The 16,524-nt window shown below is 40.9% G+C and overlaps 1 protein-coding gene across 1 annotated transcript; it reads right to left on the bottom strand.

The window, feature by feature from the left end:
- Nucleotides 1-12,089: 12,089 nt before the first annotated feature.
- On the bottom strand, nt 12,090-13,613 carry LOC143502034 (serine/threonine-protein kinase pim-1-like). The gene is made up of 4 exons (XM_076995220.1): nt 13,244-13,613; nt 12,956-13,132; nt 12,512-12,623; nt 12,090-12,216 (listed from the first exon to the last, which is right to left on the bottom strand). Exons 1-3 carry the CDS (start codon nt 13,578-13,580, stop codon nt 12,517-12,519), a joined length of 621 nt encoding a protein of 206 aa, XP_076851335.1. The 5' UTR covers nt 13,581-13,613; the 3' UTR covers nt 12,090-12,216; nt 12,512-12,516.
- Nucleotides 13,614-16,524: the final 2,911 nt, after the last annotated feature.

Here is a 16,524-nt window from a genome sequence, read left to right as displayed (position 1 = left end):
ACGTAGTCTACGTGCATCGTCTGCGTCTGTGGATATTTCGTGGTGATAGCTATGTCATGTGATAATCCGTCTCACCTGTGAATCGTCTCGTAATCACCTGGGGTTAATGTGGTTTGTCTATTTAATGTGCGCTCGCGCAGTGTCCTGTGCTCGTCGTTGTCTAGAGTCTACACGTTTCTGTGTAAAGTGTCAGATGTTCCTCGTGCGCTATTGCGCAATCTATGTGTAATACATTAAAAGTGACGTCTCTGCAAGGATTCTGTGTCTCGTCCTTCGCTCCACCCCGATCGTCACAGTCTCATTATATATATATATATATGTATATGTGTATATGTGTGTGTGTGTATATATATATATATATATAATTATTATGTATATACAGGGCAGTCATGGCCTGGTGGTAGGGAACTGGTCTTGTGACCGGAGGGTCGTGGGTTCGATTCACAGACCTGAGGCCATGACTGAGGTGTCCTTGAGCAAGGCACCTAACCCCAACTGCTCCCCGGGCTAGGGCTGCTCACTGCTCTGGGCACATGTGATCCACAGCCCCCTAGTAATAACTAGTGTGTGTGTGTGTTGTAACTGCACAGATGGGTAAAATGCAGAGGACAAATTTCGATTGCGGTGAAAAATCACAATTGACAAAATATGGCACAATTACATTTTTATTTACATTTTATATATAATGTATGTATATGTACATACAACAAGTATGTGATGACTATGACGGACTTGTATACAAAATGTGTTGTTGCTGAGCCTCTGCAATCTAAGATCACAAGTGAAGTGTCAGCTGCAATCATTAAGAAGCTGTACTGGTTCGGCATGGTCAAGAAAATTATTACTGGCCAGGGAAGAGAGTTTGTTAATGAGGTTAATATTCAGTATAACTTAACTTTTATATTATCATATTTACCATATCACATTTTACATTTACATTTTTACTTTGATATTTACACAGCTGAACAAGAACATATTTGCAGCTCGCAATGTTAAACATGCAGTTTCGAGTGCAGGTGATGAGGTGTTGATATTCCAAAACCCTAATAAAAAACATAGAAAAGACTCCCTTGCAGACCGGCATCAAGGGCCTTTTTCTGTAGATACCATCACTGCTAAAGGTGTGGCAACTGTGGTGAAAGACTAAGGGACTCGTTGCTGCATTAATGTCTCACGTCTTAGGCCTTTCTACCAATTGAAAAGTAAGGTTTAAAAAGTTTTGTCGTCATTGGTGTTCAAGATTATTGTATATTGGGAAATTTCTACTCTTAATAATATTCCTAAATATTTCTCTTGTCAGATTATTGACCAACCAGATTCGTGTCACATCAGGACCATGAATACTGGACACCTAAACATTCTGAGCATTTATATGCTTTCTCTGGGGAGAAATGGGAAAAATACTTGGGTCCTATTGAAGAAAAACAGTATCATCTAAACTCGTCATGTGAACTTCGCTTCCTCACATTACTTAACTCTCACTCTTACACTGTCGAGCACTGTCTCTCACACTCTAAATTAAGTAACTGATTTAAATTATTATTAATTTCAGCTGAAATACATTTTGGACACTAACCATCCAGAAACAGAGCTTATCATTAAAGATGGTGATGTCTGTCTAACACGTGAGGACTTCTGGAGTCTCGGATTAAACCGATGCATGGAATCTACTGTATATATTATATATGTTGCAGAATGTTTACTCTAAGAAAAATTGATTTTGTTTGCATTTTACTGCGTTTTGTTTTTATAGATTGGGAATGCATGTTTTAAGCTCATCACTGCTGCTCGAAGACATGTAATCAAGAGTCAAATTATTGTTTTGTGGGTTTAATGTCCTTTTTTTGTATGGGTATTTTTATAGAGTTCCTAATTATTCTTAAATAGGGCAAAGATGTTCACATTGTGGACATGTATGTCATTCCCACGTGGAAGATATCGGATGTGGACCCACTGTCAAGCTTACCGGTAATATTGTTATAAGGCACTTATATAAGGCATATATAAGTCACACTCTTAAATGCCCATAATTTTGTACAAAAATGAAGTAATCTTTTTATATGTATTTCTCTACAATACCAGGACAGTCAGTGCTCCAAGGATGCTATTTTGTTTCCTGCATGGAATAGGCAAAAGGATCAGGCATATAACTTTTTGTTATGCGTTGAGTTACAACTATTAAGATAGATATTCAGAGATTCTTTTCTGATTCTGATAGAACAAAATAATAAGTTGCCTATCTGGTCATTTTTAAATATGCCCAATGCAGGTTTTACTGGTAGCAGAGAAAGAGATCATTTTTCTAGACTCTTTACTGCCTGATGGTTTTGGAGATGAGGCCTAGAGAACTAACTATATTTAGGTTAAGATAAAATAATATTTACTGAAGTAAAACTTAATTTACTTTATTGCCTCTATGGCTCCAGGTTTAAGTAAGAGCCTTGTTCTACGGCTCATGTCATGTCTTTCTCAAAACCTGCTGTGAACAGAAAGGTTAGCCATGAGCACAGACAATATCTGGAGAAGTGGGAGATAGACTACTTTTTCGTAGAGCTCAGGGGCATGTATTATATGCTCAGATAAAGTTGCTGTGCACAAGGAGTACAATATCAGACGTCATTACACAACTAAACATGCTGAGGAATATGCAAAATATCAAGGAGAAGAGAGAAAGTGCCGTGCCGCCAAGCTTAAAACATGTCTACTGCGGCAACAAGATTTTTTCAAGAAGGCAAGCAAAGAGAGTGATGCTGCTGTCGAAGTTAGCTGCATGATGAGTGAGGTGATTGCTAAGGCTGGAAAGCCATTCAAAGATGGCGAGTTCATCAAAAAGTGCATGTTAAATGCTGCAAGTAGTCTGTCCAGAAAAGAAGGGTCAGTTTAGTAACATCAGCCTTTCAGCCAACACAGTGGAAGAGCGCATTTCTGACCTGTCAGGTAACATTTATGATCAACTGCATGAGAAAGCTAAACATTTCCATGCATACTCTGTTGCTCTTGATGAGAGCACAGACGTCACTGACACTGCGCAGCTCGCAATTTATGTCCGTGGTGTTGACGGTTGTTTTGAAGTAATGGAGGAGTTGCTCACAGTGATTCCAATGCATGGCCAGACCACTGCTCAGGAGATATTTCGGAAGCTGTGTGATGCCATTGTGGATGCTGGCTTGCTATGGAAGAGTTTTGCTGGAATAACAACCGACAGAGCACCATCAACGACAGGGAGGAAGAATGGACTTGTGGGACTTGTTCAAAGAAAACTGGAGGAAGAAGGTGTGGAAGAGGCTATTGCTCTCCATTGCATTATCCATCAGCAGGCCCTTTGCAGCAAATGCCTGAAGTTTGACAGTGTGATGTTTGATGTTGTGAAATGCATCAAACATATCAGAACCAGGGGCTTGAAGCACCGTCAGTTCCGTTTTGGGGGAAATAGACTCATCATATGAGGATGTGCTCTACTTCACAGAGATACGCTGGCTTAGCAGGGGAAACGTCTTGAAGAGGTTTTTTGAGTTGAGAGCAGAAGTGAAAGCCTTCATGGAGAAGGATGGGATGGCTGTTCCTGTACTTAGTGATCCCAAGTTGATCATGGACTTAGCTTTTCTGGTTGACATCACACCGGAGCTGAATGTACTGAACAAGAAATTACAAGGCCAGGGGCAGCTTGTGAGTGTTGCCTATGACAACATCAGAGCATTCTCCACAAAACTTGGGTTGTGAAAAGCCCAGCTTTCTCAGACAAACCTCTGCCATTTCCCAGCATGCAAGGCACTCATGGATTCAGGCACACCATTCAGTGGTGAGAAGTATGCTGATGCCATTGTAAAGCTGCAGGAAGAATTTGATCACAGGTTTGCACACTGAAAAAGATAACACCATTGCTTAATCAAAAAACATTAGTAACCTTTACTTAATTCATAACAACCTAGTGATTTAACTCATATAATTTTAGTAAAGTCCCATTTTTTAATGAAACACCTCAGAAACTAAATACAGGTGAGTATACTCAACGCAAACCTTCAAGTTGCAGGATCCACGCATGCGTAGTGACGTCAGCAAGTCAAACGTATTTCAGTGGAGCGCAGCGGAGATTTAATGTACCGTTTAATGGGGCATGTTTCACTTTTTAAGTAAACGTTATGTTAAAATGTGAGATGAGACTGCCATGTTAATGAACCAATCGATTAGCTTAACTGAGGCAATAATTTCCAGTTCTGGTTATTAACCTGCCTGGCAGAAGTATTAGCAAAGTAACTTGTGCTAACTGGGATTAGCAATTTTACGTTCAGAAATACAGATGGTCACCATTAAAGTATTAACAGTGTAGATATAATAATTTGAATGCACTTTTTAGATTCAAGTGTGTTGTTGGAAAGGCTTTGCCGTGTTAACGTCTTAGTTATGTAGTTTAGCTGCTGAAGTTATTGTTGTTCAGTAGGGGGCGGGGCATTCATTTACCCAGAATGCCACTTGAGTTAATCTAAGGCACCGTTACCGTGTCTAGTAGCTAGAATTTAGAGGTGAGTGAGGTTGTGCCTTATGTAGGTGTTTGTAAGAGTTAAAAAATTTTATCTCGTGCGATATTGATGCACTGCTTGTTTGAGCTGGTGTTATTTATTGTTGTTGCAATGAAAGAAGCAATTTATCTTACTTCTTCTTCACAAAATGTTGCACAATACTTTGATAAAACTGGCATGTAACATTTTAATGCCGGTTTTATATCAGGAATTAATAAAAGAAATACTGTGGACTAACAGTTCTTAGTTGTGCTTTATTTTTCTAAGGCAATCGGTTTCCTAAACAGGACTTTATAAAGTTACATAAACTTTGGTAATATAAGTAGCACCACTTAGAAATGACAAGTTAGCGTTACTATGCTATTTAGTCTGTACAACTCAGCTAAACTGAGTAAATACAACTGTTTGGTACATTTAAGTAGTAGTTGACAAGTTAGCGTTACTATGCTATTTAGTCTGTACAACTCAGCTAAACTGAGTAAATACAACTGTTTGGTACATTTAAGTAGTAGTAGACATTAAGTAAACATAACTTGAAAATAACAGTTATATTTACTTAACTTTTTAAGTGCAACCGGTTTCCTCAATTTTTTTAAGTAAGATCAACTTATCACATTTTACAGTGCAGACTTCAAAACATTTTTGCTGATCCCTTCTCCTTTGATGTGAAAGATGCTCCTCCTGAGCTTCAAATGGAGCTAATTGACCTGCAGTGCAATTCTGAACTCAAAGCCAAGTTCAGGGAGGTGAGTGGAAAAGCAAAGAACCTTGGACAATTTTTGAGAGAATTGCCCCCCACCTTCCCTGAGCTTTCCAAGATGTTCAAGCGGACCATGTGCCTTTTTGGAAGTACCTATCTCTGTGAAAAGCTCTTCTCCACCATGAACTTTAATAAGTCAAAGTTCCGGTCCAAACTTACTGATGAGCATCTTCAAGCCATACTGAGGGTCTCAGTTGCTTCTTCCCTCAAGCCAGATGTGGCTCAGCTGTGTAAGATGAAGTGCTGCCAGGTCTCTGGTAGCAAGGAGTAGGAGGAAGAAAGAGGAGCCAATGTACTACTTTGGATGAGTACTACTTTGGATGGCGGCGCGCACAGACGCAGCGGCACAGTGCTCTTACTTTTGGTGTACTTTTTACACTTTTTAAATGCTTTTTAGCATACGTTTTTACTATTCTCGTGTAGTTTCTTGCTTTTTTGTACTTTATGTTGTCTTCTTTTGTTTCTCTCTTTCTTTTTTGTCATTGTTTTCCCTTGGAAATAATGGAAGCAAACATTACCTACAGTCGGCTTGATCTCCTAAAAGTAGGAGCTCAGTGCAAATTAAGTTTAACAGCAGAGTTTTTATACTCGCGCAACATACCTGCAGACATAGCAAGGAGTCCAGGAGCACCGTGGATTACTATCCCCGCGGGTAGAAGTCGGCGACGGCGAAGTGAGAGAAAACAAAAGCGAGGCTGCCGGGCTGGAGCGTTAACGAAGCTGCGTAAACAACCGCACAAACCACCGCTTCCAAGCATTTTTCTCACCAATGCAAGATCGCTAGCCAACAAGATGGATGAACTGCAACTCCATATGGTAACAGATAACATCACCAGGGATAGCTGCATTCTACTCATCACCGAAACCTGGCTACATCCAGCTATTCCGGACTCCGCTATTGAGTTAACGGACCATACAGTACAGCGTCAGGACAGAAACAGCGCCTCCGGTAAGTCTAAAGGAGGGGGACTCTGCGTGTACATTCACAACAAATGGTGTACAAACACAGTTACTGTTGTCAGTCATTGTTCCCCAGATGTGGAATTTCTGACTGTTAAATGCAGACCCTTTTACTTGCCGAGGGAGGTTACTGTGGTTCTACTAACTGCTGTTTATATCCCACCGGATGCCAATGCAAACTCAGCACTGGCATGCCTGCATGACAGCATTAATCTACAACAAAACCAGTATCCTGACGCAGTACATATCATTGCTGGGGACTTTAATCACGTGGATTTAAAAACAGTGCTTCCTAAACTCTATCAGCATGTAAAGTGTGCTACCAGAGGAGCAAATACATTGGACAAGGTGTATACAAATATCAAAATGGGTTATAAGGCTACACCTCTTCCACATCTGGGTCAGTCTGACCACCTGTCCTTGTTTTTAATTCCATCCTACACCCCCCTCAAGAAAAGGGCTCATATAACTACCAGGACTATTAAAACCTGGCCGGAAGGAGCTTCACAACAACTGCAGGACTGTTTCAACACCACAAACTGGGATGTTTTTGAAGATCAGGATCTGGACATGTTCACAGATAGTGTCTTATGCTATATAAAAAACTGCACTGACACAGTCACAGTGGACAAACAAATCCGAGTATATCCCAACCAGAAGCCCTGGATGACCAAAGAGGTCCAACTGCTACTCAAAGAAAGGAACATTGCTTTCAAATCTGGTAACAGGGCCCTATACTGTTCAGCGCGTTCAAACCTGCAACGAGGAATCAAGAAGGCAAAACTGACTACAAAATAATGATTGACAACCATCTAGAAAGTAATAATACAAAGCAAGTGTGGCAAGCAGTACAGCACCTCACAAACTTTAAGAACAGTCGTGGGATCACTGAGGGCGACTCTACACTGGCGGAGGAACTAAATGTCTTCTTTGCACGTTTTGAGGAGCCACTGGATTGCGTCTCACTGCACTCAACGGGTAGTAGTAACATTGTTTCTACCCTTGTTGTGGAGGAGGAAGAGGTAAGGCGCTCACTGAAGTCCATAAACCCAAAAAAGGCTGCAGGCCCTGATGGTATCACTGGGCGTGTGCTGAAGGACTGCGCTGATCAACTGGCTGGTATTCTCACAAAGATCTTTAATAGGTCACTTTCACAGTCAATCATTCCAACCTGCTTAAAATCTTCAACCATAGTACCGATACCAAAGACATCTCAAATCACCAGCCTTAATGACTACCAGCCAGTTGCTCTAACCCCGGTGGTTATGAAGTGCTTTGAGAAACTGGTTAAAAATCACATCCTTTCATTCCTTCCATCCAACTTTGACCCACATCAGTTTGCATACAGGACTGGCAGGTCTACAGAGGACGCAGTAGTTACTGCCCTTCATGCAGTACTAAACCACCTGGAACAGCAGGGAACCTACGCCGGCTCCTTTTTGTGGACTATAGCTCCGCTTTTAACACCATTGTCCCCCACAGACTGATGAGCAAACTGCTGGATCTGGGTCTTCCCTCTCACACCTGTCTGTGGATCAAAGACTTCCTGACGGAGCGCAAACAAAGGGTCAGAGTGGGACCTCACACCTCTTCAGCCATTAGCCTCAGTACAGGTGCCCCCCAAGGCTGTGTGCTCAGTCCCTTGCTCTACACCCTCTACACCCATGACTGCACCACTGTTCACAACAGCAACACCATGGTAAAGTTTGCCGATGATACCACCATTCTGGGGCTTATCACCGGAGACGACGAGACAGCGTATCGGGACGAGGTAGAACGGCTGTCATTGTGGTGCACAGACAACAATCTATGTCTGAATACATCAAAGACAAAGGAGCTCGTCATTGATTTTAGGAAGACAAAAGGAATCATTCAACCCATCACCATCAACGGGGATTGTGTAGAAAGGGTCACAGACTTTCGCTTCCTGGGCATTCGCATTCAAGAGGACCTATCCTGGGGTGTGAACACCATGGAACTTACAAAGAAGGCACAACAGAGACTCTACTTTCTGAGGATCCTCAGGAAGAACAACATTAATCAGAGGCTGTTGGTGTCCTTCTACCGTTCCACCATAGAGAGCATCCTCACTCACGGACTCTGTGTGTGGTTCTCCAGTTGCACTGCAGCATGCAGAAAAGAACTACAGAGGATTGTGAGGTCTGCAGAGAAAATCATTGGGTGCTCCTTACCCACCCTGGAGGATCTATACAGCTCTCGTTGTCTACAAAAAATCCATAAAATCATCAGGGACAATTCTCACCCCGGTCATTATCTCTTAGAGCTGCTACCATCAGGTAGAAGGTACAGAGCAATTAAAACAAGGACAAATCGGCTGAGAAACAGCTTTTACCCCACTGCTATTCGGACACTAAATCACTTGTAACTGCTGATCATTCACATTTGTATCTTGATGTTACCAGTTGGTCTTGTAGAGACGTTTGCTTCTAAAGCTATTTGTCTTTTGTTAAAGACGTTCTTGTAAATTCTGTAAATTCTAAACCTAGTCTTTAAAAAAATACATATATATATATATATATATATATATATATATATATATATATATATATATTTTTTTTTTTTTTTTTTCTTTTTTCTTTTGTACACTCTACACCACAAGTAAGGCACCTTAATTTTCGTTATACCTGGTATAATGACAATAAAGATATTCTGATTCTGATTCTGAAGAACTGTTCATGTTCTGAATTGTTATTCTTGTTAGTTAAGTTAGAGAAGATTGGATTGTTCTTTTATTGTGGAATATTTGATGCGGCCCAGCCTCACCCAGACTCTACCTCCAGCGGCCCCCAGGTACGAGGATTTTGAAACCCCTACTATATATATATAAAATGTATGTGTATGTACAGTTAGGGCCAGAAATATTTGGACAGTGACACAAGTTTTGTTATTTTAGCTGTTTACAAAAACATGTTCAGAAATACAATTATATATATATAATATGGGCTGAAAGTGCACACTCCCAGCTGCAATATGAGAGTTTCCACATCCAAATCGGAGAAAGGGTTTAGGAATCATAGCTCTGTAATGCATAGCCTCCTCTTTTTCAAGGGACCAAAAGTAATTGGACAATGGACTCTAAGGGCTGCAATTAACTCTGAAGGCGTCTCCCTCGTTAACCTGTAATCAATGAAGTAGTTAAAAGGTCTAGGGTTGATTCCAGGTGTATGGTTTTGCATTTGGAAGCTGTTGCTGTGACCAGACAACATGCGGTCAAAGGAACTCTCAATTGAGGTGAAGCAGAACATCCTGTGGCTGAAAAAAAAGAAAAAATCCATCAGAGAGATAGCAGACATGCTTGGAGTAGCAAAATCAACAGTCGGGTACATTCTGAGAAAAAATGAATTGACTGGTGAGCTTGGGAACTCAAAAAGGCCTGGTCGTCCACGGATGACAACAGTGGTGGATGATCGCCGCATACTTTCTTTGGTGAAGAAGAACCCGTTCACAACATCAACTGAAGTCCAGAACACTCTCAGTGAAGTAGGTGTATCTGTCTCTAAGTCAACAGTAAAGAGAAGACTCCATGAAAGTAAATACAAAGGGTTCACATCTAGATGCAAACCATTCATCAATTCCAAAAATAGACAGGCCAGAGTTAAATTTGCCGAAAAACACCTCAAGAAGCCAGCTCAGTTCTGGAAAAGTATTCTATGGACAGATGAGACAAAGATCAACCTGTACCAGAATGATGGGAAGAAAAAAGTTTGGAGAAGAAAGGGAACGGCTCATGATCCAAGGCACACCACATCCTCTGTAAAACATGGTGGAGGCAACGTGATGGCATGGGCATGCATGGCTTTCAATGGCACTGGGTCACTTGTGTTTATTGATGACATAACAGCAGACAAGAGTAGCCGGATGAATTCTGAAGTGTACCGGGATATACTTTCAGCCCAGATTCAGCCAAATGCTGCAAAGTTGATCGGTACATAGTACAGATGGACAATGACCCCAAGCATACAGCCAAAGCTACCCAGGAGTTCATGAGTGCAAAAAAGTGGAACATTCTGCAATGGCCAAGTCAATCACCAGATCTTAACCCAATTGAGCATGTATTTCATTTGCTCAAATCCAGACTTAAGACGGAAAGACCCACAAACAAGCAAGACCTGAAGGCTGCGGCTGTAAAGGCCTGGCAAAGCATTAAGAAGGAGGAAACCCAGCATTTGGTGATGTCCATGGGTTCCAGACTTAAGGCAGTGATTGCCTCCAAAGGATTCGCAACAAAATATTGAAAATAAAAATATTTTGTTTGGGTTATGTTTATTTGTCCAATTACTTTTGAGCTCCTAAAATGTGGAGTGTTTGTAAAGAAATGTGTACAATTCCTACATTTTCTATCAGATATTTTTGTTCAACCCTTCAAATTAAACATTACAATCTGCACTTGAATTCTGTTGTAGAGGTTTCATTTCAAATCCAATGTGGTGGCATGCAGAGCCCAACTCGTGAAAATTGTGTCACTGTCCAAATATTTCTGGCCCTAACTGTATGTATGTATCCGCAGTTACAATTATAATAATTATAATAATTTATATTATTATTATTTACATTACTATTATTATTTAATTATTATTATTACTATTGTTATTGTTATTATTTTAAACTGTTTACAAAGGTGTCGTAAAATGTAGCAGTAGTGTCGTAAAGTGTTAACGCATGCGCAAAATATCTGTCCGATACGTCCCTGGGCCAATCGCAACACGCATGCGCACATTTTCTCACGCATGCTCTGTACGGATCAGGAATCACAGTGGCATATGCCACTGACATCTGTACGTAAGATGTCGATGTCAATGACATATGCCAGCGTAACCTTTACGTAAGATGCCAATGCCTTTCCGTGTTATTACCGCTATTGGGTGGCGTCGTCCAATCAACGATTTCCCAGGCTTTCCCACTGGGACCTACCTTTTCCGGTTTGTTAATGTCGTGTTTTTGTTAATGTTGTTGTGTTTTTGTAATTTGTAATTGGGCTTAGTTAATGTCGCTGTGTTTTTGTAATTTGTAATTGTGCTTAGTTAATGTTGTGTTTTTGTTAATGTCATTGTGTTTTTGTAAATTGTCATTGTGTTTTTGTAAATTGTAATTGTGTTTAGTTAATGTCGTTGTGTTTTTGTTAATGACATTGTGTTTTTGTAAATTGTAATTGTGTTTAGTTAATGTTGTTGTGTTTTTGTTAATGACATTGTGTTTTTGTCATTTGTAATTGTGCTTAGTAAGTATCGTTGTGGTTGGCACTTCACGGCCACCATAGTGTACAGACCGGTACACACCGTAAGAAAATGAAGGGAGAATTGAACCCAAATGCTGTTAGAAACCAATAAGGATGAACGCTTATCACTGGGATTGTGTGTATGAAATAAAACACACGCGAACAAACAGTAAGCACAGCATAAAACCACTATGCATACACACAGTGGCAAAACGAAACTCAAAAGGATGCGGAAAACTCAACGCGTAAAAATAAAGCACAACCGTAGAATGGAAAACAACATGGAATACTCAACATGTGAAAAGGCAAAACTAAACCGTATAGACATGGGAGGAAAATAATAAAGGCAACTGAAAGAACGCGGAAGAAACTCAACGCGTAAAACGAAACCAAGGACGCCAGGGGAAGTGACCGGCAACAGGCAAACGCCGCAACAAAACAAAACCCTTCCCAAAATAAAAGAGTAACTGACTGGAAGAGATAAGACTGGAGGAAAACTTGAGATGGGCCAGAAGTGGCGCAGGAGGTAGATACTCGAATAAGTAAAAGTAAAAGTTAGAGAGAGAGAACAAGAGAAAGAGAGTAAGGTGGAGAGAAACATTCACATGGGAACGCACTAGGACTGACTCGGTGCCTCTTATGGAGGTAGAAGGTGTGGCATCCCAGCCAGCAAGGCATCATTAGGGCAGCTAGTGTGTTTGGCACACCTTTACTGCCTCCGTCTGCTGCCCTCAAAACTGAATCTATGGAATAGGGGGAAAAACCCATTTAGAACTCAGAATAAATAGAGGAACAGTACAGATAGAACAATCCTAAATTGCATTTTTGATTAATAAAGTACTACATATAAGCATATACCACTTAGAGCAATTCAATATAGTACACTATGCCTGACCCAGATTTTTCTGGTCCATAAGCAACAACTTGATAAGCTCATCCAATATTACATTGCACCTTGCTTATTACTCAATATCAGTGGCCCAGACTATGTAATTTGGTGGCTGTCCTCTAGTCTCATGCCCAGTTCCATTTACTAACCTGACTTAGTTCTGAAGGCCTTCTGAAAACCACTGATGTGCCAGAACATCCTCGAGCACAGGACGTTTTTCAGGGTCCTTTTGCAGACACCATGTTAGCAGATGGCGGCAGTCTGTGTGTGTAGCAACGGGATTAGTTGAGAAAGAAAATCAGTTACCATCTGAAACCTCTGATCTGACTGTTCTAATGGCTTATTCAAAGTTTTTAAATGACAGAACTGTACAGAAACCTCCATCACTAACAAAAACTAAAAAGACTGAAGAAGTCTTTTTTTTATAATTTTAAGACGGTTACAAAATGTTGTATTGCCAATTCTCCATTCTTCATTAGTACATTTTATCAATCTGTGGTTGTGTATTACATTACCAGATGAAATAATTACATAAATGATCATTTTGCAATTTAGAATTTCTAGTTATCTTGAAGATGCTTCTGCCTTTTCACCTCTGGATGGGTTTCCCTTGAAGCACAGGTGTGCCTCAACAATGTCCTCCTCCTTCTCAAAGGGCACATCTCCACAGATAATGCTGTAGAGGAGCACACCCAGACTCCAGATGGTGGCTTGACGGCCCTCATACGTCCTGTCAACCAGCCATTCAGGTGGGCGGTATACCTTGGTGCCTAAGACAACGAGAGAGAATCATCAGTAACAAAATAACAAGTTTATAATAGTCTCTAATTTGATCCCATTTTTTAACTTGAGGTGCACATTTCATTCCTATGGTGAATAACCTTCAAAGCGCCTGTAGGGTTCGGTCTTAAGCAGATCGCCACAACCAAAGTCGATCAACTTGACGTCAAGGGTGTCGGTGTTGACCAGAAGGTTTTCTTCCTTGACGTCTCTATGCAGAACTCCACGGTCACGGCAGTGAAGGACAGCCTGAACCACCTGACGCATGATCAATCGTGCCTGTGGCTCAGGTAGTTGGTATTGGTGCAAGTCCAAGAAATCAAACAGGTCCATGCAGGGGATGGGTCGCTCCAGAATCAAGATGAAGCAGTCGCAATCAAACCATTCTAGCAGCTCCACAATATGCTGACAACGAGGTGGCTTGCACACCATCTCCATTAACGCCACCTCTAGGGGGAGAGTGCGAGTTTCGCCGGGCTAAAATTAGGGAACACATGGTTAGTATGGGTTTGAAGTTTTATAGTGGAATTATGGTTAGCAGGTTAACATGAAAGGGATCTGGATTGGTACCAATCATTAGATGAAACCTGAATCTAAAAAGTGAACTGTTTTCCATTTGTGTTGGGAGGAGTCACTGAATGGAAAATTAACAGCTTTGCGTTTATAGTCCCTTTGCAGTTTTACCCATCTAAAAAGTTCCAGACATTGTTGCAATATTACATAAGTAAAGATATTGAACTTACAACAGTGATGAACCGTTCTGTGTGATGCTTTGGCACAAATTTAATGGCGATCTGGTCACATAAAAAACACAGCAAGCGAAGTTGTTTACACAAAACAGTCAGTACATTTAACATATATCTAAGGGCTTGCAGATGGTAGCCACAGCTTCTCAGGTAACTCATAAATCTGGAGTCTGATAAATACTCATCCACAGATTGTCAAGCTTATCACATTGTATAATCAGGATCTTTGTGTTCAAAAAGTGGAAAAAGGTCAAGGCACATTAGATTTGACCACTTGATTGCCATGTGAATAACAAAGGCTCTCTAGGGAAAACTCATAGCTCCTTTCAAAGTTCTAATCACAATCTAAAATAGAAATTAAGTCCCACAATCATTCTTGTATTGTGTGCTGATGCTCACCTGTTTTCCATCAGCCTTGCGGACTCCTGCATACACTGAGCCGTATCCTCCTGTGCCCAGGAGATCTCCCACAGTGTAGCGTGAATTGAAGCTCACTACATGAAACAAAAACAAGTTACATCATTGTACAACATAAGATTCAGTCAAAAAAAAATCAGCAGGTGTAAAATGCTGGTAGTGTTGAGGGTGTTACTTTAGACAGACCTTTGCACTCCTCCTCTCTCTTCTCTCTCTTCTTCTTCTTTGACCGTGTCTCCATGGGGTGGGGTGTCAAGTCTTGAGGAGCATCCCCTTTCCTCTTCCTACTCCGCCTCAGAGGTTCCTCTTCTCGCCCTCGCTTTGCAGACAACTTGCAGCTTCTGCTCACCTTGCGCTCAGCTAAAAAGAAGAGAACACAATGTTTATGTAACCTTTAAGTAACATTAGGATGATTTTAACATTAGCCAATGGTTGACACAGCTGAATTATACAAGTAAAAAAAAACATATTCCACATTTCAAACAGAATATAATCAAATACAAATAAATTTAATTGAAATAGAAATGCTAGTAATGGAAGTTAGAGTTTATTTTAACCTCCCACACCTTTCATTACTAACACACCCGATAATTATATCTGAGAATTATATATATGAGCAAATATAGTGTGTGTGTATCGTTATTTGTAGTAGTAATTCCGATCGCAAGATACATGCAAGATAGGATGTGTTAGCTCAGTGGAAGTGGAAATTACCTAACACAATTTAGTTTGTATAGGCCATACACAGGCAAACTACGGCCCCTTAGGCTTTTTAATCCGACCCGCCAAACCTGTCTAAATGATAGTAAGAACGTCATTCATTTCCCCTTTTCACACTTTCATCTGCAATACCATCGTTTCCCCGATAGATGGCGCATTAATCCAGACACATTGACCTCCGTTGGAGTGTAACTTTCCTGCTGCCGTTTTGCCCATCGGTAAAAATGAGAGGAGCAAAGAAAAGAAAAGAAAAGTGGACACGGAGTGCCGAGTGTTTAAAAAAGAGTGGACAACAAAATATTGCTGCATGCCACCGTTTAAAACTGGCCAGGTGATACCCAATACTTAAAGAAGCCATGTTACATAGATTACAAAGATTAATAGATATATGCTTTGGCAGCAGTCCAGATGAGGTATCAGAAGCCAGCAAAGCAGCATGACAATGTTTTGTTTAAATTGTTTGGGGGTGTACTAAAATAGTGAAAAATGACATCTGTAATCCATATTATCAGTATTACCCGTATTATCAGTATTATACTATGCTGGTATAACAATGATTCAAAGCATTATCACCTTATCAGACTAAATACATCCGCCTAGCAGATAACGAGTGTCACAGTACACCCACACTGTATGTGGGTCGTCAAGGTGCCCACTCTAAAGTGCTCTACTCTACACCAAACATATCACAGCAAAGTAATGAATGGACTGAAATACATTAAAATTAATTTGTCTTCCTCTGGTCCATCTGGTTCGTTCATTTGTTTTCCCCTGTTTCTAATAAATACTGTCCACATGTTTCATAAAACAAATATGCAGTCATGGTCACTTGGCAGTCATGGTCCGGTGGTAGGGAACTGGTCTTGTCAGGGTCGTGGGTTCAATTCCCAGGCCTGAGGCCATGAATGAGGTGCCCTTGAGCAAGACACCTAACCCCAACTGCTCCCCGGGCATGTGGGCTGCCCACTGCTCTGGGCATGTGTGCACCACAGCCCCCTAGTAATCACTACTGTGTGTGTGTGTGTGTGTGTGTTGTAACTGCACAGATGGGTAAAAGTGGAGGACAAATTTCGATTGCAGTGCTGCAGAAAGTTGACAACCTCTTCGTACTATGCACTTCAGCATCAGCTGACCCTGCTACATCAGTTTACGTGGCCTACCACTTCGTGGCTGAGTTGCTGTTAATCGCAAACACTTCCATTTCCTTATAATACAGCTGACTGTCGAATGTTTAGGAGCAAGGAAATTTCACGACTGGATTTGTTGCACAGGTGGCATATTGTCACAGTTCCACGCTGGAAAGCACTGAGCTCCTGAGAGCGACCCATTCACAAATGTTTGTAAAAACAGTCCACACGCCTCACAGTGAGGCTCAAATGCCTTGTAAGTGTTTCCCAATGAACAAGTGATTATAACAAGGGCTATGGTGCCATGTGATGTCATTTGAATGTGGGGAGAATGCTGACATTTGTGATGTCATGTTAGAAATCTGTTTCTTT

This window comes from Brachyhypopomus gauderio, unplaced genomic scaffold (genome assembly GCF_052324685.1).
Source record: "Brachyhypopomus gauderio isolate BG-103 unplaced genomic scaffold, BGAUD_0.2 sc186, whole genome shotgun sequence".
NCBI lineage: Eukaryota > Metazoa > Chordata > Actinopteri > Gymnotiformes > Hypopomidae > Brachyhypopomus > Brachyhypopomus gauderio.
The sequence above is the reverse complement of the archived record's forward strand: the minus strand, read 5'-3'. Positions and strand labels throughout refer to the sequence as shown.